Source organism: Bos javanicus, chromosome 25 (genome assembly GCF_032452875.1).
Source record: "Bos javanicus breed banteng chromosome 25, ARS-OSU_banteng_1.0, whole genome shotgun sequence".
Taxonomy (NCBI): domain Eukaryota; kingdom Metazoa; phylum Chordata; class Mammalia; order Artiodactyla; family Bovidae; genus Bos; species Bos javanicus.
Window position 1 is genome coordinate 11,652,768 of NC_083892.1, and position 24,812 is coordinate 11,677,579.

General features: G+C 41.7%; 1 protein-coding gene and 1 long non-coding RNA gene across 3 annotated transcripts in view; one reads left to right on the forward strand and one right to left on the reverse strand.

Moving 5' to 3' along the window:
* The window catches only part of SHISA9 (shisa family member 9), a 355,587-nt gene that overhangs the window by 12,100 nt on the left and 318,675 nt on the right, over positions 1 to 24,812 (forward strand). For both annotated transcript variants that reach the window (XM_061401147.1, XM_061401149.1), the window contains exon 2: positions 2,212 to 2,339. In XM_061401147.1, coding sequence (XP_061257131.1) covers positions 2,212 to 2,339 — 128 coding nt within the window. The remainder of the gene's footprint in view (positions 1 to 2,211; positions 2,340 to 24,812) is intronic.
* On the reverse strand, positions 19,961 to 24,561 carry LOC133238255 (uncharacterized). The gene is made up of 3 exons (XR_009733488.1): positions 24,337 to 24,561; positions 21,960 to 22,115; positions 19,961 to 20,176 (listed from the first exon to the last, which is right to left on the reverse strand). It is a non-coding gene; the product is annotated as an uncharacterized LOC133238255 (long non-coding RNA).

Genomic DNA, 24,812 nt, shown 5'->3' on the forward strand with positions numbered 1-24,812 from the left:
ACGTATATATCGGAGAAGGGACTGGCACCCCACTCCAGTACTCTTGCCTGGAAAATCCCATGGACAGAGGAGCCTCGTAGGCTGCAGTCCATGGGGTCGCTAAGAGTTGGGCATGACTGATCGACTTCACTTTCACTTTTCACTTTCATGGATTGGAGAAGGAAATGGCAACCCACTCCAGTGTTCTTGCCTGGAGAATCCATATATCTCAATATTGCTTCTCAGTTCATCCCACCCTCTCCTGCCCTCACGGTGTCCGTAAGTCTGTTCTCTATGTCTGGGTCTCTGTTCCTGTCCTGCAAATAGGAAAGAACATGTTTAGAAGTGAAAAAAAGGCAAATTAGATTTGAGAGACATCTGTCTTGTGTTTCAAACATTTCTTTCCTGCAGTCCTTTTCAAGTTTCAGGTTCTGCTTACTGTGCAGGGTCGGGAGGAGCTTAAACAATTATTTCAAAGACATTCAGGTTTGTATCTTAGTCCCGCCACTGATTAGCTGGGTTAACTTGGGCGTGTGTGCGTGCATGCTAAGTTGCTTCAGTCGTGTCCGGCTCTTTGCTACCTGATGGACTGTAGCCCGACAGGGCAGTCTTTTAAAAAATATTTATTTATTTATTTGGTTGTGCCAGGTCTTAGCTGCAGCATGTGGGATCTAGTTTCCTGACCAGGGATCAAACCCAGGCCCCCTGAATTGGGAGCTTGGAATGTTAGCCACTGGACTACCAGGGAAGTCCTGTTGGGCAGTCTTTTTGTTCTGGAGAATGGGTATAGTAATCTACGCCTTGTAATGCTCTCCCACTTGTTGGCTGCAGTTCAGCTTTGTTAGCCTTCTTGTTCCTCTGATCTGAACTCTTCTATGCCTCAGGGTCTTTGCACTTGCTGACCCCTCTGCCTGGAATGTTCTTTCATCCTCTTCATGGCAGTAACGCCTCACTGTTCAGGGCTCAGCTCAGATGCCTTCTCAGGAAGGCTTTTCCTGATCAGCCAATCTGTCGGGTTATTTTGGATTTTCTTTTTTAAAAGTATACAATGCAGTGGTTTGTAGTATATTGAGAAAGTTGAGCAACCATCACCACTGTCTAATTCTAGAACATTTTCATCACCCTAAAAAGAAACCCCTCCCTCATTAGCAGTGATTTCCCATTTCCCCTCCCACACCCCTGGCCCCTGGCAACCACTACTCTGCTGTCCATATGGATTTTCCCATTCTGAACATTTCAAGTAAATGGAATCAGTTCACCTCTCTGAGTCTCTGTTGACTCATCAGCAAAGAAGGAGTAATAACCCTCATGATGTGTTTATGTGCTGCCTAATTGAATTAAGGCATGTCACGTGACTAGAACAGTGCCTGGCTTATGGGAAGTACTCAGTAAATGTTACTTATTGTTACTAATACTGGGCCGTAACTGTACCTGAAGTGTTGGTATCTAGGGTTAGCAAGAGTACTGTGCTGTGCTCAGTTGTGTCCAACTCTTTGTGACCCCATGGACTGTAGCCCACCAGGCTCCTCTTGTCCATAGGATTTCCCAGGCAAGGATACTGGAGCAGGTTGTCATTTTTCTTCTCCAGGGGATCTTCTTGACCCAGGGATCAAACCCATGTCTCTTACATCTTCTGCATTGGCAAACATATTCTTTACCAGTAGCGCCACCTGGGAATAAGCATTTTTTTTATTATTAGGATTAGTTATAAAGGGTGATTAAACTTGTTGGGTGCAGACATATTACATATATTCATCATTTAATCCTCTCAATAACTCTATAAAGTGGGTAACGCTGCCATTACATCAGTAATATGAGAGGTATATGAATTCTTCTGCATGAGATCCTTATGTAATCTCTAATTGCAGGGATCTTCTTTATGTATGTCTTTTTCCCCTCCACCCTAAGTAGAATGGCAGCTACATGGAGAAAGGGGTCTTGTCTTTTGTTCATAAGCCCAAAGCCCTGGTAGCTCAGATGGTAAAGAATCCTCCGCCTGCAATGTGGGAGACTTGGGTTTGATCCCTGGGTTGGGAAGATCCCCTGGAGGAGGGAACAGCAGCCCACTCCAGTATTCTTGCCTGGAGAATTCCATGGATAGAGGAGCCTGGTGGGCTACAGTTCATGGGGTCACAAGGAGTCGGACATGACTGAGCCACTTTCAATTTTTAAGAATAAGTAGGTGCTAGTCATTGTTTTGAATGAATCAATTTAAACTTTCTCTCCTTTCAGGGCCCTTGCAGACGTCATGAGGCCACAGGGCCACTGCAACACTGACCACATGGAGAGAGATCTCAACATTGTGGTCCACGTCCAGCATTATGAGAACATGGATACCAGAACCCCCATAAATAATCTTCGTAAGTATAGCTCTGCCATCCAGTTCCAGTCCCACGGGGTGACCTAAGCGGTGGTCACACCTCCAGATTTCATGGTGTGTGTTTGGGTTTATGAGGAGCTTCTCTTTGTTGACTAAGAAGTTTTATTTTATCTCTTCTGGATCTAACTGTGGGTGGCATCTTCAGATTTCACTTTGTTTCTCCATTAAAGAGTCATCCACGTGGTGGATTTTTCATGGTTGGTTCTTCTGTTAACAGGCCACTTTGGAGGTTCATCTTGGTCGTATGTTAACTAATAGCCCTTTTGGCTGGTCATCATGGTAGGTACTTAGCTAACCAAAGGATTACTTGGTTGGTTCATCCTATATAGTAAATCTGTTAGCCAATAACCTGTTTTGTTGGTTCATCTTGATTGGGTAATCTGTTAATCAATGGTTCATTTGCTTATCTGGCTGCCTCTTGAGGTAGACCAGTTGTCACTTTTAGGTTTTATATGGCTTTCAGTTAACAGATACTGGTTTGAAGAATTAGATTTATTTTTCATGAAATCAGAATTTCATAAACATAATCCACAAACTCTGTGTGTGTGTGTGTGTGTGTGTGTGTGTGTGTGTGTATACCTGTGCATGTATGTGGGGGGTTTTGAGTTGGGGTTGTGTTAGTTTGGGTGTGTACCTATGATTAAAAAGAAGCAAACTGTTCTGTTGTTCTCCAAGGGGGAAAAAGTTGCATTTGCTATTGTGTTTCAATAGGTATTCTTTAGCTGACAGCGCATACCTGGGAATCTTAGCGTGGTCCCAAAGATTTTCTTTCCTTTCAAAGGTCAGTATATACAATATATATTGTGGAGCTGATGTACTGACTATTGGGAGTGGGGAAAAATAAGATTGTTTTGTTTTTGACAGTAGTGTACTATCATGGTTATTCCTAGCAATTATGTTTTCAAATAAGCCCCACATTAAAGTAATGTTGTAGGGCTTTGTTTAAAATAATAAAAGCCAGAAAATTTAAAGGATGCATTTAGTTGTAGCTGGAGGTTTTTTAAAAACAGAAACAGTTCTGGCATTTTTGCACGTTTTTCTAGTCTGGGTCACCTTTGCTAAAGTTCCACCAGAAACAGCATTGGTGTTTTATTTGCTGAATCATAGTTTTGCACTGTTTGGTTACAAATTTTCATGCTCAATGGGTAGAGGAATAAGTCTGTGGAATTTGACATTGGTGACGCAAATCATCTGCCTCTACATGGTGATAATTGTTCATGGCCTTGGAAATGTTGCAGCATGTTTGCAAAGTTAATGTGTACGTGGTTTGAAATGGGTTACTAAGTAGAAAGTCTTAAGTTCCATTCTATTAAATAACTTGACATTATTTATTTATGAACTGGATCATAAAAATGATAAGAGAAATAGCCACATGTTAGAGCAAAATACACCAGTCATTGGAAGTTTTATGACCAAATCTCAAAGCCCCAAAAGGCATGGTGAATTGCACCACCTCTGATATAGCAATTGTTGTATCCAGTTCTGGCTTTGATGGAAATGAGCACATTCTCTTTCAGAATTCAGTGGAAAATAAGCTGAACCTAGGTGTATATGAGTCCTAAATATCATAAGCGAGTGAATATGACCATGAAGTAGAGAAAGCTGAAATGGTGTTGAATCCCTGGCTATAAAAAGGTGGCTGTTGAAAGTTTCTCATTTGAAGTTTCAATTTCTAGGATGATTTTGAATCAGCTCTTGAGTGGAATAACAAACTCATTGAAGTCACTCAAATTACACCACTCTGTCAGGCAAAAGGTCAGGCAACATTAATGAATCTTGCTTTAGGAAGGGATCTTTGTTTAAAGTTGTACTGAAAATAAATTGTGGTTCAGAGATGGGTCTCTAGGTACTGTGCATTTCAGAAATCTCCTGTGACAGACTAACTTGGTTTATTTATGAGTCTTGCTTTTAGTCTATATTTGTGTTTCAGTAATCAGTGATCTTTTACACCAAGGAAAAAAATGCATCTTGTAATATTTTACTGAGTAGAATTGCACTAGAGCTTTCCTGACAAACTGCAGGGGAGAATTCTAGGTACAATGTCAAAAACATTGCATTCTCCTAGGAATTACGACAGATATTAATTTTATGTAGTTCTGCTAGGTTGGTTCCATCCTTATTTCTTAGTATTTTGGGGAATATCTGGAAAATAAGAGCATATAGCTTTTCTACAGGTTTACATTAATGAGTTTAATTTAAATAGCAAATTAATTCAGTAGTTGGTAGTGATAATATTTACTTGTAATGAAGTGTTTGTCTTTTATTGATTTACAGGAGCTCTTTACATATAATGGACACATGGGAAAAATTACATGTTCAAAAGAAACAATGATTTGTGGAGTTCATTGAGAAGATAAGAGCTAGGTGACTGACATTATCAGTTATTAAAGGTTCAAGAAGCCACATAGTCTCCAGAGCCCACTGACTAATAGAGAAGTAGGAGAGGAGGAATCTTGTCTGAAAATCAGAAAGTAAGACCAGCTCTTGGTGCCAGAATTAGAATGCCACTACTGAATACAATGGCATAGGAAATGGTAACCTACTCTAGTATTCTTGCCTGGAAAATTCCATGCACAACGGAGCTTGGAGGGCTACAGTCCTTGGGGGTCACAAAGAGTCCGAGCACACAATGAATATAAAACCCTTTTCTGGACATTATGGGAGCTACGAAGATTTACCATTACAGAAAGTGGAAAGATGCATCTATTTGATATACAACAAGAAGGGGCACATCGTGCCATTTTTAGGGTGCTCTTCACTAAATATTCAAGTTGTGAGATTTGATTGAAGTTCCAACTTAAATGTTATTTTTATCTCTGTTTGGTGACCCACTTGACATTGCTTTAAGAGAATAATCATCTTCTCTTGATACTAACACTAGATCACTTTCTGCACTTTTCCTTATGCTTTGTTCAAACACTAAGAGAACCAGCAACATTCTAGAAACCTGGATATTTGGAAGGAGGGGAGTCGGGAAGGACTAGAGTGAAGGCAAATAGGGAGGAAAAGGCTTCAATATTGGGAATTTTTTTTGCCAACCTTTATCAGTTTCCTATGGTTCATTTTTCCTGTGATATAGGCAGGACTCGCCTTTTTTTATCTTCAGCAGATGCTGTTCAGGGTCTTTTCAGGCATTCAGTGTTATTGCCTAAAAATATTTAGTCTGATAATCAAAAGGGCTTGGACCTCTTTGATTAACAGGATGCAGATTCAGATGAGAGAGTGATTTTCTGCAAAAGCTCCTCGGCTTCTGCGTAATTACAGTTTGCTTTTGAAGGCGCATTTTGTTCTCAAGTACTGTGAACGTGCGCTGTCTCCCCCACCCCAGCCGCCCTGTTTGCCAGTGACAACCCCACCCCCCCGCCCCAACCTCACCTTCTGAGAGTCCAGGGTAAATGTAGGCTTCTTTTAGTGTCAAGATTGTGAGATTTGAGTGAGGGATTGTGGGGACAAAATACAACCTTGGATCAACATTTCTCAACTTGTTTGTATTAAAAGCACACTTCTTTTGAAATAAAGTTTTAATTTGGAAATAATTTTATATTTATAGGAAAGTGGCACAAATAGTACCCAGAATTCTCACCCACTCACCCACTTGCCCTTGATGTTAACATCTTACTTGACTATGGTACACCGTAGTTATATGTCAAAACTAAGGAGTCAATATTTGTACATTATTTTTAGCCAAATGGTAGGTATTGTTTCAATCTCACTGGTTTCTTCCCTGATGTCCCTTTTCTGCTCCAGGATTCAATCCAGAACACTACATTATAGTTACTGCAGCTGACTTGATAGTAGAATTTTGGTTGTGCGGTATTGTTTAACGATGTGGCAAAGGCTGGAAACAACATGAAATAAGTCAGTGGCAATTACACAGCCTTTATTGCCATTGTATAAAGTGTTGCCCAGTGTCTATGAAAACCTCGCGTTAAGTTTTGCACCTGCTCAGGGTTGGAATGGAACCAGCTGACGTCCTGACTGCTCTCACATCTATTCATGGGACAAAGGACCCTCACACTCCGTACAAACATACAGCTCCACTTCTGAATGGAGTCAATGTTGTAGTATTTATTTCACGGGCATAATCTGAGCAAGTGAGATCTCACCCCAAACTCTGGTGAAATGCTGACTTGCTATTTCAGGGCATGGAACTCATCAGAAAGACCGGATTCTTATCCTGGCTTCTACTCCCACCCTGTCCTTCCCCAGGACCATTTCCAAGAGGGTTTACGAGGAATCAGATGAAAAGCAGATCCATGACTTAGTTTCTGAAGAGGTTGTACAGCTCATGTTTAGGGCTAAATGGATTTTCATTCATTTGTCCATATTTACAAAGGCACCCAGGATGTCCCATACTCGATTTTTTTGAAATACTAGAAGGAATATTCCCACATACTTTCTAAAAATTGGGAGGAATTACCAACATGGGCCTCCTGTATAGCACAGGGAACTGTCCTCAATATTTTGTAATAATGTATAAAGGAAAAGAAGAGCTTTCCAAGTGTTGCTAGTGGTAAAGAACCTGCTGGCCAATGCGGGAAACATGAGACAGGCGTTTGATCCCTGGGTAGGGAAGATCCCCTGGAGGAGGAAATGGCAACCCACTCCAGTATTCTTGCCTAGGAAATCCCATGGACAGAGGAGCCTGGCAGAGGGCTATAGTCCATGGGGTTGCAAAGAGTCAGACATGACTGGGTGACTGACACCTTTACTTTCATTTTGGCCAGGCACAGGTGCTAAATGTTTTGAATATATTAACTCCTTTAATATGCAAAACAATGTTTAAACAGCCCTGCTCATTCCTGCCTCAGGGCCTTTGCACCTGCTGTGCTTTTTGCCTATAGCACAGGATCCCAGGCCTCTTGCATCTCATCTGTTACCCCTATTGCAACCTCACTAGAGAGGATGTCCTTGTCTACCTGTGGCTCCCAAGTCACCTACTGTTCCCCATTTTCCCACTATTCTCTCTATAACTTTTGTATTCTCTGAAGTTGTCTTGATCACGTTTTAAATTTATTCCTCTTTCACTATATTGTAAACTCCACAAGAACAAAAGCTTTGTATCGTCACAGCTGTACTCCCCACGGCAGGACTGGGCTGGCTCATAACAGAAGCTCCATAAATTTTTGTCTAATAAATGAGAAAGCCTGTGGAAGAGGTATCGTTATCCCTGTTTTATGAAGGAGAAAACCGAGATTCATGGAAACTAAAGAACTGGTATGATAACTGAGATTTACTTTTAATATCACCAGGAATGTATATAATTGTGGGGGATGGTAGATGAAACAAAATGGGAAAAATACTGTTATTACAGCCAGGTGACCAACTACATGGGGATTCCTTATTCTAGTCTATATTTGTGTATATTTGAAAATATCCATAATAAAATTGAAAGTTACACAGCTTGTCCACCATAGCAGAGTTAATTCACAGAGGAGCTGGGATTCAAACCCCGTTCTGTCTGAGTCCGTAGCCTGAACTTTAATGGAGGCATGTGGGTTATCTTCTGGTGAATATCCAGGCTTAGGAAGGATGAGAATCAGGACACTTGAGGGACTTTAGGAGGTAGAGTGGGTAAAACATCACTATTGTTTCTGTCCTTAATACACTCAATCACAGTGTCTTTTAGTTCACTTTATCCAGAGAGAGAAAATGTGGTTGGTTTCTGACCAACCATCAACCTGGCTCCCTTGAATCAGTTGTCAGACTCCTGAACAATCAGTTGGGTGGGATGGAGAATGTCTCAGTCTCAGGACTTAGGTGGAACTAGTCTCCAAGAGGCTATGTTTGAGAAGCACAGTGGAGGTTGCTGTTTTAAGCTTCCTAGGGGTAGGGGTAAGGATTACATTAGTTTTATTCTTTTCTGTACCTCCACTGCCTAGAAATTACACAGAGTTCAACAGACATTTGTCAAATGAATGATTACATGTATCTATGAATGACTCCCTTGCAGGAGCTCCATAAGAAGTCCAGGGGAACCCATTAACAGGACCCTTGAGATTTTTGAGTTTTGAGAAAGTTTGGCTAATTTCGACTCAGCTGAGGCTTTAACTCTCTTCTAAGAAGTGACAGTTACCAGCACTCATGTTCCTGAAATGACTGGACAGGTAGTCTTTCCATCTGAAGATCTATGACTGCAAATAGTTTTGCACACAGGTCAGTAGATTATAGCATTGCTAAGAGTTAAGGGGCTGGGCCACACTGGATCCACTAGAAACACTTTAAAAGAAAATGCTTATGTATTTGGTTGCACTGGGTCTTAGTTGTGGCCCAGGGGATGTTCGTTGCGTCATGTGGGATCTTGTGTTGCAGCACACGGGCTCTCTAGTTGTGGCTCGGGCTTAGTTGCCCCGTGCTGTGTTGGGTCTTAATTCCCCGACCAGGGATCGAACCTGTGTCTGCTGCATTGCCAGGCCAATTCTTAACCTCTGGACCATCAGGGAAGTCCCTAAAAACATTTTTAGGTTTAGTGCTGTGGCCTGAGTTCACTTGGTGTGGTTTTAGATTGGAGCCCTGGTTTTCTCCTGAAGTATTCAGAGTTATAGATGGGATCCTGACATGTGATGACGCTCATTAAACAGTGGACAGTTTGTCTTTGAGATAGTGCAGTCAGGGCATGGGAGATATGGACTTGGGAGGTGGACATCATTGGATTGGGTGTATGTATGCTCTGTCATCTGTGAGCTGTGCAATCTTGGAAGTATTAATGTAATTCTGTAAACTACAGTTTTCCATTCACTGAAAAGAGTGAAATAACATCTACCTTACAAGTTTGTTTTGGAGGTAAAGGAATTAACACATACAAAGGATTTAGCATAATGCCCGGTAACATACGTATTGATTACTGTTGTTATTTGTGGAATGATTGAGCATAGGTGCTAAGGTGGTCCATAGACGAGGGGCCAGTGATGCTCATCAGCAGCATTTATTGTGCAGTTGTCTTCACAGTGAACATATTTTCATGCTGCCTGTTGATAACCCCATTTGTGTGTGTGTGTGTGTGTGTGTGTTTTCTACTACTGTTTCTGATGTAAATGAGAACTGAAGAAACTGTCAACTCTTTCCCGAAGAAATAGCTGGGGTGCAGCAGGTGTCCCATTCTTAGCCATTTGTTCCTGTCTTATGTTTTCCTTCGAGTCCCATTAAAACACATTAGCTTTGGTTCTGAGTGTTGATTTTAATATTTACTTATACTAGCAGACCAGACCCATAGAAATCTGGCCCAAAACATGCCTTGTATTTCCACCTAGAAAAATGAGATTTTGTGTGTGTGTGTGTGTGTGTGTGTGTGTGTGTGTGTATGCACAAGCAACAGAAACAGATCCCTTAAAAGAAAAAAAAAAAATTAGCACTTTCTGTAGGTCATATCCTGGGCTCTTTTCAAAAATTGCTACTAATGCTGGCCACATGGCATTGCCTAATTGGATCTACATTGCCTTTCCAAAGTGCTTCCAACCAGCTGTAGGACTATTTGTAAAGAAAGCCCAAGTGCTTATCACAGTGTCTGGTTTAGTTTAAAAGATGCCAAGTTCTGCTCTTTCCATTCTAGGGAAAGCCTATCCAGCTCCTTTGGGAGAGCATTTCTATTTAGGTATAGGGACTGAAAGATGCAACATGCTTGTTGTGTGATTGACAGGGTGCATTAAAAAAGAGAGGAATACATGAAATGATACCATTTGTTCTGCACCTGCTACATGCATGCATTTTCCTTCTCACAACAATCCATGAAATAATTGAAATAGGTCCTGCACCCCCATACTATAGATGAGGAAACGGGCATTGAGAGCTTAAGTAATCTGCCCAAGGCCCCTGAGATACTTGATAAGGAGTTCAGATCCTAGGGCTTCCCTGGTGGCTCAGATGGTCAAGAATCTGCTTGCAATGCAGAAGACCCGGGTTTCATCCCTGGGTTGGGAAGATCCCTTGCAGAAGGAAATGGCTATCTACTTTAGTATTCTTGCCTGGAGAATCCCACGGACAGAGGAGCCTGGCAGGCTATAGTCCCTGGGGTTGCAAAGAGTCCGAAATGACTGAGCAGTTAACACTTAACACTTCAGACCCTAGACATGGACTCAGGCATGAACTCTTGATGACTTTTCTCATGACTTTCAAGGACATGCAGTGGATGATGTACCAGATTACGTCTTTTCTCCTACTCCCTTTTATTTATTGATCCTCATTAAGAATCACTGTATTAGATGACACGCATCTTTGAAAATAGACTGACTGGATAGAGCCATCATTTCTGGAAGATTCAGATATTCACCAATCTTTGCTTTCTTGTCATTAACATTTCCATGTCTTCATCAACACTGAACTAAAATTTACTAAAATTCTGCTATGTGTCATGCAATGCTCTGTGACAACTGGAGGTATGAGGATGAATGAGAGAAAAATAAGAAATATCCTCCTGGAGCCTGTGATGCAGTCAGGGAGATGGAAGAGGAAACAGGTACTTGCAAAGCCACGTGATGGGAGTAAGTATGGAATGTTGTGGGAGCATCATGCCGGCCTCCTCAAAACATCTGGGGCTGATGGGGAGGGAAGGGAAATGAGGACAGATTTTCCTGAGAAATAGGTATTTTGTTCTGTGAGAGAAATAGTCCCCAACACCTTTCCAAGAACCAGAGGGAAAGAAAGCAGAAGATTTTTATGTACTGACTTTGCTTGCTTTTGATTGAGAAGAGGACTACCAGTCCTAGATCTCTCTTGCACGTCTGATTGGTTTTATACAAATTATATAAGGGGAGAAGAGGATTTGGTCCTTTAGCGTCACACTGCTTTTGGTAGGAAAGTTAAAATGCCATGTCTGATGTGGGAAGCCTAAAACTTCTGGATCAGCTTTCAGGTTTGAGTACAGATTCTTTGCAGAACAGTCTCTGAGTTCAGGTCAGCTTGCTGTTCTTGGAGATTAGCATTGAATATTTTCTTCTTTTTTTTTCTTTTCTGAGCATTGTGGGGTCTTTTTTGCCTGACCAGGAATTGAACCTATGGTCCCTACAATGGGAACACAGAGTCTTAATCACTGAACTGCCATGGAAGTCCCTGAATATTTTCTTCTTTAAAAAATAACAGCCAATATAAAATTAAGCAACATAGTTTAATACCATAATGCATATATTAAAAGAATTTGTAATAAGGCTTTAGGAAAAAAATCCCAATTAAGAATTCTCAGTAAAGTTAATTACAAGTTGAAAAGGAAATCCCGTCACATTAGTCTGAGAATGCAGTTAATGAAACTAAATGTAATCATAATCTGAGTATTTCATTGAATGGAGACTTAGACTTATTAATTTAGGTATTAGGCCTGGAGTTGTGTGCTCACAAAAGGCCATGCTCAAAGCAGAGCCTGGATTTTTACACGTAGAAATCCAGCCCTTGGTCCAGGGAGATGGGCCTTCTTTGAGATTTGTCCATGGTGCTGAATCACACCCCGGATGTATTTATTCAAGCCACCCAGCAAGAAGTCTATCTTACAGAATTTCAGAGCTAGAAGGAACTTTAGGAGTCATTTTGCCTTTGGTTTACCACATTTTTGGTTTCAAAGGTGACAAAAAATTAAAAAAAAAAACAAGAATGGAAGGACCAATATAGTGTGCCTTCAATTTTGCTAAGGAAGATAATGATGTAAAAAGTAACGATGAAAGCAATCAGCATCATTTCCCAAATGATATGGGCATTGCAACACCAAACATTTAGGTTAGATATAGCTCTCAAAATAAAACACAACTCCTAAACTGAATGACATTGATTTTATGAAAAATCTCATTCCAGCATCCTTATATTTTCTCTCTGTTTTTTTTTTTTTTTTTTTTTTTGGCCTCCCGTCAGTTGAAAGTGAGAACACAGACTTACATTTTGGGGGATTACTGATTATTCCTTAAATGGTTTGCTCATTGGATGAGTGTGTATTGAGTACCTACTATATGGTAGGCACTGGGGCTTAGTGCTAGGGATATGGAGAGTGGCATTGTGTGTGTGTGTGTGTATGTGTGCATGCACACATGTGTATGTAGGTGTATATATATATAGACATGTATATAGGTGTGTATATATATGTGTGTATATATGACTTCATGGAGCTTAAAGTCAGTCCATTCTTTGCATTTTACAAATAATGAAACTGAAGTACATGGAAATGTATGGGTTCTGTTTTTCTTTCTAAAGTGACACAACCATGAAACTTGTGAAGTTAATACTGTTTAGAAAACATTATTGTGCTTCCCTAGAGGTTCAGTGGTGGAGAATGCACCTGCCAGTACAGGAGACACAGGTTCTATCCCTGATCTGGGAAGACCCCACATGCAGTGGAGCACCAAAGCCCATGTGCCGCATCTATTGAGCCTGTGCTCTAGAGCCCAGGAGCTGCATCTACTGAGCCCATGTGCTTCAACCGCTGAAGCCCACACACTCTAGAGACTGTGCTCCGCAACAGGAGGGGTCATAGCAGTGACAGGCCTGTGCACCGCAATGAAGAGTAGCCCCTGCAACTAGAGAAAACCTGCACAGCAATGAAGACCCAGTGCAGCCAAAAAAAAAAAAAAAAAAGAATTATTTAAAAAATTGTGCAAGCAAATTAGCTGAGATATTGATATGGTTGTTAATTCAGAGTGATGAAAAGTGGATGAATTGCTATTTAAAATTGAATATTTAGGACACAATTACTGATCACAGATACATGTTTACTTGGCAGTTCTTGGAAATGGACTTAAGGATGTGAAGCACAGGGATAGACGTCATAGTTATTGGTACAGTTCCTCCTCAGTTTGATGCCTTACCTGTTATCCAAAGAAAGCTGTTTAAAATATTCAGATACTCAGATATTTTAACAAAATATCGAAATGCCTAAAGCCCATGAATTGAAAGTTGTGCAAGGGCAGCATGTAATTTTTGACTGTCTTTATTAAGTACTAACAAGGAATGGAGAAAGCACCTCATTCTTCAGAGGCATTGTTTAAAAATATTTAGTGCGTACATTCAAAGTCAAGGAAGGTCCTCAGTCAAACAATCCTTTGATAATAGCTGACAGGGGGATTGTATAAGCATGTTTTCCTTTTAAGAGAGAAATTGCGTGTTTAATATTAGTGAAGACAAGAATGTGCACTTTAAAAACATTATTTCACTGAAGTGTAGTTGATTTACACTGCTGTGGGTTTTTTTTAAAAATATTTACTTATTTCTAGTTGTGCTGGGTCTGATTGTGGCAAGCACACATGCTTTTTAGTTGCAGCATGTGGGATCTAGTTCCCTGGCCAGGGATTGAACCCAGGCCCCCTGCATTGGGAGCTCAGAGTCTTAACTTTTCCTACAATGTGGTGTTGATTTCTACTGTTTAGTAAAGTGGTTCAGTTACACATAAGATGTACACCTAGAGACATGAGAGAATATTGCCTCTGTTTAAAGAAAACACAAGTAAGGCAGTTTTCCCCAAATCCATAGACTAGAACAGTGATTGAAGTTAAATCCTGATCCTGCTTCTTTTTTTTCACTGAAGTGTAATTAACCCACAACACCATGTTAGTTCCGGGTACACAACGTAGTGACTTAATACTTATGTAAATTACAAAATGGTCACCACTGTATAAGCATATTTTTAAGAATTGTTCATTATGAAGATTTTTGTTCTGCTAATAAGCATAGAGGTGGGTAGGTTCAGATCCTGGTATGGTTCTTTAAACATGTATTCATTGTTATTTAATTTACATGAGTATTACACCTATGGGCTTTCTTCATAGCTCAGTTGATAAAGAATCTGCTTGCAGTGCAGGAGAAGTGGGTTCGATTCCTGGCTTGGGAATATTCCCTGGAGAAGGAAATAGCAACCTGCTCCAGTATTCTTGCCTGGAAAGTCCCATGGACAGAGGAGCCTGGCAGGCTACAGTCCATGGGGTTGCAAGAGTTGGACACAACTTAGCGACTAAACCACCACCATTATACATGTAATTATGAACCTCTTCACATAATGTGGTACTGAAAATCTTGCTTCTGTCATTAATCATCGCCTCTTCATAGATACAAAATAATCTCCAGTCATAATGATGATGAATAAGGTCTATCATGTTGTTGAACCGCTTGGGAGAGAAATCACTTAGGGTTGGTAGGAGGTAGAAGGCACACCTGGAGTTGCTTGAAGCTACCTTGCCTTCACAAGGGGCAGGAGCATCCTACCATGGAATAAAGACATGGAAGAGAAAGGCAGAATGGAAAGGGGGAGAGAATGAGTTTAGTTCTGATAGGATTTGAGTTCCTGGATCCAGCCATACCTGAAGCCATGGGCCTTTCAGTAACAGAATGAATTTCTTTGAAATTCAATCAGCTTGAGTTGGGTTTCTGTCACTTGCTTGGGAAAGAATGCTGATTTCTATAAGCAAAACCTACCATCATAAATTACCCACAGTTTCCAATACTTAGGTTATCTCATCTAACTTTTAGAAAAACCACCTTGGGACTATTGCCTCTTTAGCTGGGATACTCAAATGTAGCCGTAAGTATGCTAACTCTGTTGTGATTTTATTCTGCCGGATTGTGAGCTCTTCTCTGTGTATCTCTATTCCCCACATTTAGACCTGAAAACAGTTCAGTTCAGTTCAGTCTCTCAGTCATGTCCGACTCTTTGCGACTCCATGGACTGCAGTATGTCAGGCTTCCCTGTCCATCACCAACTCCTGGAGTTTGCTCAAATTCATGTCCATTGAGTCAGTGATGCCATCCACCCATCTCATCCTGTGTTGTCCCCTTCTCCTCTTGCCTTCAATCTTTCCCAGCATCAGGATCTTTTCCAACACAGTAGACCATGAGTAATTACTTGGTGAAAAAACTAATGAAGCCCAGCCACTTAACTAGCTGTGATTCTAAGCTAACAGCACTGGTTAAGTGGCAAGACAAGGACTAGAATCCCAAACTCCAAACCCCAGGTCTAGTGCTCTTGCATTTGACATGGGCAATTTGGGTCATAGCAACATTTGGTGGTCTTCACCTGAATTTCATTATGCCACTTCCTGCTTAAAACTCTGCAGCTGAGCTCTCCATTGCCCATTTCTGTTGCAATAATAATAACAAACTCCTACTTGGTCTTGCATAATCTGGCCCAAACACTGTCTCACTCATTTGACCACAGGGAGCTCTCTCTTTTCTTATTTAAATGAACCAGGATTGCTTTTGCCTTAGGTAAGGACTTTCTTTTTGCTTTTCCCTCTGCCTTGCCCCACTCTTTGCATCATTTAGGTTTCTGCTAAACAGTTATCCTCCTAGGGAAGCCTCCCTATAGAAAGTAGCTCATCCTACATATGGAATCCCACAACCATAACTCTCTATTAGGTCACCATTTTCTTTTCGTCATAGCTCATATCACTACCTAAACATCATCTTGTTCATTTGTTTCTTTACTATCTTTCCCATCCAAAGGTCAGCTCCACAAGACCAGGGAACGTGTCTCTCTATATTAGGTGCTCAATAACAGAATTGTTGAATGCTATGCTATGCTAAGTCACTTCAGTCGTGTCCAACTCTGTGCGACCCCATAGACGGCAGCCCACCAGGCTCCCCCGTCCCTGGGATTCTCCAGGCAAGAACACTGGAGTGGGTTGCCATTTCCTTCTCCAATGCATGAAAGTGAAAAGTGAAAGGGAAGTCACTCAGTCGTGTCCGACTCTTAGCCACCCCATGGATTGCAGCCTAACAGGCTCCTCCGTCCATGGGATTTTCCAAGCAAGAGTACTGGAGTGGGGTGCCATTGCCTTCTCCGGAATTGTTGAATAAGTACTGTCAAAATACAACCCTGAGGGACTTCCCTGGTGGTCCAGTGGCTCAGACTCCATGCTTCACATGCAGGGGGCCAGGGCTCAATCCGTGGTCAGGGAACTCGATTCTGTGTGCCACAACTAAGGCCCAGGGAAGCCAAATAAATAAATAAATAAAAAGGAATATAAGAAAATACAACACTGAGCACATTTCTCAAGGAATTGCTACTCACATTTTTTCTTGTCAGTTCACCAGGTTTTATTTCTTATGGACTAAGCTTTCAGTGCAGTTATCAAAGTTTAGCAAATGCCAAGTTGCATGCCCAGAGAAATTACATATAATAAACTCATGAATGCATATTCCAGCATCACCTGGAAATTACATGTAATAAAAAAAATCATGAATACATATTCCAGCATCACCTGGAAATTATGAAGTGTCACACCAAGTTCAGTCCACTAATTTGAGCACAATTGACTTTTTTCAATAGCGTTTTCTCCCATGTCATTCCTTTGGACTTCCCTGTGTCTTAGGTCCCCTACAATATCCCTTCTCCATCTTGGCTCTCAATTTCATCACCGCAAAAACAAATTAAGGAGGGAGTTGGGCGTATTTAACATTTTTGAAATAACTATGCTGTGTTGATGTGCACAATTAAAAAAACTCAACTCCGGTGTATGCCAAGTAACCGTAATAACAGCCTGCTTTGGATTATAATGTTGATTTTCAAATATTGCCAAGCAGACTATTAAATCCCCAACAGCTATGTTCCACATTTAATTATTATATTTAAAAGGAAGTCTTAAAATCCAGAGGGAGGAGATGGTGGATACAAAGGAAAAAAAAACCCAGCAGATCCACAGATTCATTTCATATCCCAAAACTGGACAGCCCTCCAGTAGCAAGCCATATGCCCTGGGTATAGCATCTATAATTAAGATCAAGTACTTACCTACCTTTTGACTCTGAATTCCAAAATGCCCCCAATATGCCACCGATCTTATAATCCTCACCCTCGGAGCAAAATCAGGTCAAGCTAAGAAAAGCACTCAAGAACAAAAGATGCAGTCTCTGAATTTTCCATCACGAATGCTCTGAGCATCCTCTGCCCCCCCCAAGGATACTTTTTAGTAAAAGTATGGGAAGGAAATGGGCTATATCATGGTGGGGAAAGGTTGCGGACAGAGGACATCGTTGTTGCTCCTTGTGCCCGGTTTTCCAGCTTTGTATTCTGTTGTGGTTGTTTCGGCTGGTTATTGCTCATGTCAGCCCATTTGATTAAGCATCATGGTATGTGAAACACTTTATGAGGCTTACTTGGGTAAATGTAATAACACCAATAGTTAGCATTTATTGGATGCTGTCTGCCAGGTGTTTCCAATGTATTATCTCATTTAATTCTCTTAATGAGCTGGTATGGTGGCTGAGGTTATCTATATCTGACAGAGTAAACAGATATAGATGTCAGATACCATGTATCAGAAGCTATGCATATGATGCATGGATTCAAATACACTACTGTATCAGTATCAGTTCAGTTGTTCAGTTGTGTCTGACTCTTTGTGACCCCATGGACTGCAGCACGCCAGGCTTCTCTGTCCATTGCCAACTCCTGAAGCTTACTCAAACTCATATCCATCGAGTCAGTGATGCCATCCAACCATCTCATACACTGTAGTCTGATTTCAAAACCTGGGATCTTTCTTCTACCCAGAGTAGGCACATGGATTCCCTTTTGGGTGCTGGGAAGGGGCTGCCTGAAGAAAAGTGCTGAAAGGGATTTTTAGGTTAGAGTCAAACCCTGTGGGCATGAGTGCTGTGGTTGATTAACCGTGTCTGCTGTGAGAGCTAGCTAGGAGCATAGTGTTGTTTGCCTTATATTTATACTCATATTGACATAAGTCTAAGCACTTATGATTTTTTTAATGAGGGAAGATAAATGGAATATAAACTGAGGGAATATAAACCCACTTGATGGATTGGGAAGGCCTCAATGCATGGTGCCTAACATATGGTGTTTGGATGTATAGTAGGTGATTAGCATATCTTTAATGAATGGATGAATACATGAGTGGATAGTCTGAGGCATATTACAACCCTTTGTTCTTCTAGGTTCTTTAAGCTATTTACATGTAACAAGTCAATCTACCATAAAACTACATAACAGAACTACATCCCTTTGTCTCCTATAGGAAAGTCAACCTAGAGCTGAATATTTCAATAGTATATTTTTGATCTTTAAAAAAATCATTGTTGTTTTTCCTCCATTGGCAGGTGGATTCTTTACCAACTGTACCACTTGGGAAGCCCATCCTTTGTATGGGGAATTACTTCTGTCTTATGCATGTATTCAATAAATCTTTTTCCTGTTAGATCTAGTTAGACACTGTGTTAATGGAGCAAAACCCAGCCAGGTTTCTGACTTCTGGAGTCTACAGTTGAGGGGGATAGGACTGTTTGCAAATCTAATAGACTAAAAACGTGTAAGAGATATTACTTGTGATAAGTATAGGAGGAAACAAGGAAGATGATGGGATTAAGGATAACAGGGCTAAGTCACTGAGGGGGTGACGATTCACTGAGACCCAAAGATGAGTGAGAAGGAACTGTCCAAGTGAAGCACAGGGGAAAGTGAAGGCAGAGGAAACAGAATGTGCCAAGGTCCTGAGGCTGGAAACTACTTCATCTGTGAAACCAAAGGAAGCCCAAGGGGGCTAGAGTCTGGTGAGGGAGGGGCAGAGGTCATAGTCCTAAATGTGGGGAAATGATATTCAGAAATGAGAACAAAGTGAGATATTGATTACAGGCATGTCTTGTTTTATTAAGTTTTGCTTTATTGTACTTTACAGATACTGCATTAAAACTTTTTTTTTGAGTTAGTTGATTTACAATGTTGTGTTAACACACATTTAAGGGACAGCTAATTAGTGACAATTAATTGAAAGGATACATGCACCCCAATATTCATTGTGGCACTATTTACAATAGCCAGGACATGGAAGCAACCTAAATGTCCATTGACAGGTGAATGGATAAAGAAGCTGTGGTACATATATACAATAAAATATTGTTCAGCCATAAAAAGATACTGCGTTTTTTTGTTTTTTTTTTTTTACAAATTGAAGGTTTGTGGCAACCCTGCATCAAGTCTATCAGCAGCGTTTTTTCCAATAACATTTGCTCATTTTGTGTCTCTGTCTCACATTTTGGTAATTCTTGTCATATTTCAAATACTTCACCAGTAAAAAGATCACAATTTGCTGAAGGCTTGGATGATGGTTAGCATTTCTCAGCAATAAAATATTTTTAAATTAAAGTATGTAGGTTTTTTCAGACATGATGCTATTGCACACTTAATACCCTACAGGCTAGTGTAAACATGATTTTTATATGCACTGGAAAGCCAAGAAATTTGTGTGACTTGTTTATTGCGATACTCGCTTTATTGCAGTCATCCGGTACTGAGCCTGTAGTATCTCTGAGGTGTGTCTGTATAGATTATAGCTACGATTTTGAGCACTTACTATGTGCCAGGCACTGTGTTAGGTGCTTTACAGCTGTTCTAGTGTGTCCCAGGACTGCTCTGTCCCTCTAATTGGGCTTCCCTGTGGGTGTTCCATGGAACACTGGTCCTTTAGTTTCTTGCCCAAATAAATTTGGGAATTGCTACCTGCTCTCTCCACCTCTTGGAGATTCTCAATGCATCTTATTGGCACCTTAAAGATTGAGAATAAAAGTAATAAAGCCATTTATAATTGCATTCATTTCAGTGTTTTTCAAACTGATAGATCTGTTAAATATCTTTTTGTGTAGCAATTATTGATGTGTATGGAGGAAATGAAATACTGGAGAACTTAGAAGAATGCTGCTGGGCTTATGTTTACTCCATCCAACTTAATCACCTTCCCTGGTGGCAGACTTATTATTTCCCAAGGCAATCCTTTCTGGTTTCAGGCAGATCTCATTGATAGGGCGCTTTCCTATTAGTTTTCCCTATCTTTGATAGGGGGCTCAGTGGTAAAGAATCCACCTGCCAATGCAGAAGATGAGGGTCGATCCCTGTGTTGGGAAGATCACCTGGAGAAGAAAATGGCAACCCACGTCAGTATTCTTGCCTGGAAAATTCCACAGACAAAGGAGCCTGAAAGGCTACAGTCCATAGGGTCACTAAAGAATTGGACACAACTTAGTGACTAAGACAACAACAACATTGATATGGAGTGTGCCCATTCCAAAGTTATTAGCCAACCTCTTAGAGCGGCTTAAAAGAGCCAGTGGAGGACAAAGCTGTTGACAATTCTCTTTCCTCCTCTCTGCATGCTAGTTTCTGTCATCCTTCAAGGCTTGATGTAAACAGTCCGTATCAGGCTGGTTTGGTTATAAGTAACGGAAATCAGGGACTTCCTGGGTGGTCCAGTGGTTAGGACTCTATACGTCCGGTGCAGGGGGAATGGGTTCAATCCCTGATCAGGGAACTAAGATTGTGCGTGCTTGCTGCACACAGCTCAGCCAAAAAATAAAAATAAAAGAAATTAAAAATAAGTGACAGAAATCAGTGCTATGCGACTTAAGCAAAAAGGGAGCTCTTTTGAAGAATGTGGGATGGTTCATAGAACTGAAGGGGCATTTGAAGAACAAAGCTTGGCATAGTAAGAATCAGGGCAGCTCTAACCAGGGCTGGTGGCTTGAGCTAATCTGTGGTCTCATCAAAGCTCCCCTGCAGACATCAATCATTCTAACCATTTTTCTTTCTTTGTGCCTACTCCACTTAAATATAAGGTCCTGGGGAGTGTCTGGCTAGCCCACACTGAGTCACATGGTCAACCTTGGCTAGGGAGGGCTGGTACCTTGATTGACAGTCTCACCAAGATTGCACTCAGGGAGGAAGACGAAAATCTCCAAAATGAAATTGAGACTCTGGGCAGAAAGTGGAGGAATGGATGCTAAGTATTCAGAGAGAGAAACCAAGGTCCAAACAAATCCCATCTTTTGTCTGATCACTCTTCTGAATTTATATATGCCTTGATATCTGTCTGAATCCCTTCAGACCACTCAGTTCTGCCAATATCCACATGCTGCCTTGCCATCTTTCCAGCATTGTTTTCCTCTTCTGTGGCTTAGCTCTTGTGGGATGAATTTGCCCTGTATCTCTAATTAGGCATAATAACAAAACCTATACGACATCTCCAGCAGTAGTCAGAGTTAAGTGATTATGGGAAAGCTATTCCTAGGGGAGGGCAGTCAAGTGATTAGAAGTATGGTGTGAGGTGTGGGTGGCTTCCTAGGTGGCTCAGTGGTAAAGAACCTGCCTGCCAAAGCAGGATACATGTGTTCAATCCCTGGTTCGGGAAGATTCCCTGGAGGAGGAAATGGCAACCCACTCCAGTATTCTTGCCTGGGAAATCCCATGGACAGAGGAGCCTGGCTGGCTACAACTCCATGGGGTTGCAGAGTCAGACATGACTTAGCCACTAAACGACAACAACATGAGGCGTGGGGTGGGTGGAGGGGATGTGGTTAGGGAGGAAGGAGATGTGGGTAGAAACATGGGCGTATAGAAGAAGACGTTCAGAGAGGGCTGCAAGGTGGATGGAGAGGAGACAGCCTTGCTGGGGCGGAGGGGCTGCACATGGAAGTGAAGAGTGATGAAACTGATGAATGGAAGGCCCCCGAGTCCAGGTTAAGGAATTCAGACCTGAGCCTCTGGGAATGTTGAGCAGCTGGGCTGCCTTACATCACTTTTGTGACTAACAGTGTCTTGTTGGGTTGCTGGGATGATGGATGACAATGGCCTTTTAAGACAATTCGGGGGAGCTCCCAAGCCATCTCCAGCACAGCCGCCACTACCTTACCCGCTTACCCATGAAGTCCTCCTTCTAACCCTTCACCAAAGCGTTTTGAGGGTTGCTAGGAAACTGGATGCTTGAACAGTTGGGATCTGATGATAATAATTCTCTAAGTTTCCATGATTGGAGGAAGAGCCAGGTCAGTCCAATGCCATCTTTTCTTAACCTTACTACGGAGTAGAGGGAGACAGAAGTGCCTTTAAGACATGTGAATTCTATTCTGTGATCTCAGGTCAGGGATGGGAAGAAGCAAATGGGCGAGGGGGCGTGAGAGGGGGAGAGAGAGAGAGCAACATAAATAACGTGAGTATTTCTGCTCACCCTTCCACACAATGAGCATATGCTCGGAGTGAGACGGGAGACATGAGTCTGCTTTTGCTGCAGACAGACTCACTTCCCACGAGCTTCTCCTGAGTGTGATTCTAGCATTTAAAGATATGCATTTTTCATATAACTTGGCCACCAAACAGAAGCCACTTACTTCATCTGGTGCTCAACCAGAGAAACAGCCATTGTGGGTAATTTTGGCTGAGCATGATTTTAGCTGCTCCCTCTGGCCTTAGATTTCTGCACAAGACAGGATTCCAATGAATAGCTTTGTGAAATTCCTACTTGGTGCCATGGATAATCCCACAATGGGGTTCACCTACTTGCCCACCCCCCTGGCATAGTATGGACTGGCTGGAGGGTAGTGGGGCTTGTTTATTTGTACCTTACCCCAATGATGTCATTTCTGAGATCAGTGTTATAATCTGGAGCAGAAAATACCACTAGGTACCGGTGGCTCAGGTGGTAAAGAATCCATCTGCAATGCGGGAGACCCGGGTTCAATCCCTGGGTCGGGAAGATCCCCTGGAGAAGGGAACGGCTACCCACTCCAGTATTCTTGCCTGGAGAATTCCATGGACAGAGGAGCCTGGCGGGCTATCGTCCGTGAGGTCGCAAAGAGTTGGACAAGTTGCTCGGAGTGAGCAACTTTCACTTTTTCACTCCCATACAATTAGCTGGTCCTCCCAAGAATCACAGCTCAGGCCCCCGGGTTATGCAAGTACACCACTGCCCTTGCATCCTTGCATTGCATGTTTTTTGGAGATTTAGGATTGACTTTTAGGTCAGTGGTGGAGCTGAGGACGTTCCACAAGGACAGCTCACCCAAACCTCTGGGGAGTGTCTCTTGCCATTTACTTATAGTACTTTTTTTTTTTCCTCAGTATTATTGAGATATAATTGACATACAGCACTGTATACGTTTGTGTACAGCATAATGATTTGATTTACGTGCAGCCTGAAATGCTTATTAGAAGTTTAGTGAACGTCCATCATGTCGCATGGACACAATTAAAAAAATAGAAAAAAAGTTTCCTTTGATGAGAACTTTTAGGGTTTACTCTCTTGACAACTTTCATGTGTAACATATAACAGTGTTAGATTTATCACATGTACATGACATCCCAGTACTTATTTATGTTATAACTGCATGCTTGTAACTTTTGACTGCACGTGTGCTTAGTCGCTAAGTCGTGTCTGACTCTTTGCAACTCCATGGACTGTAGCCACCCAGGCTCCTCGGGTTGCCATTTCCTTCTGCAGGGTCCCTTCCCAACCCAGGGATCGTACCCACGTCTCCTGTGTCTCCTGCATTGCAGGAAGATTCTTTACCTGCTGTGCCATTGGGGAAGCCCCTTCATCTAATTCTTCTCCACCCCTGCCTTTGGTAACCACAAATCTGATCTCTTTTTCTATGACTTTGTTTTTGAAGCGTAACTGACCTACAACACCAGGTTAGTTCCTGTTACACAACAGAGTGATGCAGTATTTCTATGCATTTCAAAATGATCACCGCGAGTCTAGTTATGATCTGTCACCATACAAAGATATTACATAGCTGTTAAGCACATTCTCTACCTACACTGTACATTTCATACTGGTGACTCATTTATTTTGCACCTAGAATTCTGTGCCTCTTAATCTCCCTCTCCTCTTTCTTTCCTCTCCTCATCCCCTCCCCCTTTGGCAACCATCCCTTTGTTTTTTGTATCTATAACTCTAGTGTTGCATATTTGTTAGACTTTCAGCAATTGAGTTTTAGGTGGTTGGTGGAGCTGGAGATTTCCCCAGAAGGACCGCTTAGCCAGCCTCTGGGCAGTGTCCTCTTGCTTTTTGCATTCAGTACTTCCAAAAAATTAATGCATTCATCTATATGAATACGCAACATGAATATGGAGAAAAAAATGAAGTGCTACAAAAGGGTATAAACACAAGGTGTCCTCTACCCTCCAGCGCACAGTTCTCCTCCTCAGAAGCAATCACTGTAATAAGCTTATTGTCTGTTCTCCTGAAGATATTTATTAACATTTGTAAACACTTTCATACCTTGCTTATTTCGCTTACCAGTAGATGTCTTCATCTGCTCAGGCTACCATAACAAAATACCATAGAGTATGTTGCTTAAACAGTAGAAAGTTATTTTCTCATTTTGGAGACTGGCAAGTCCAAGGTCAAGGTGCTGGTCAATTTGGTTCCTAGTGAGAGCTCTCACCCTGGCTTACAGATGCTGCTTTCTCACTGCATCCTCACCTGGTGGACAGAAGGAGAGATTTCTGGTGTGTGTGTGTGTGTGTGTGTGTGTGTGTGTGTGTGTGTGTGCACACGTGCGCCTGCTCAGTCACGTCTGACTCTTTGTGACCTCATGGACTGTAGCCCACCAGGCTCCTCTGTCCATGGAATTCTCTAGGCAAGAATACTGGAATGGGTTGCCATTTTCTTCTCCAGGGGATCTTCCCTACCCAGGGATCAAAACCACGTCACTTGCATCTCCTGCATTGGCAGATGTATTCTTTACCAAACTGTGCCACCTGGGAAGCCCC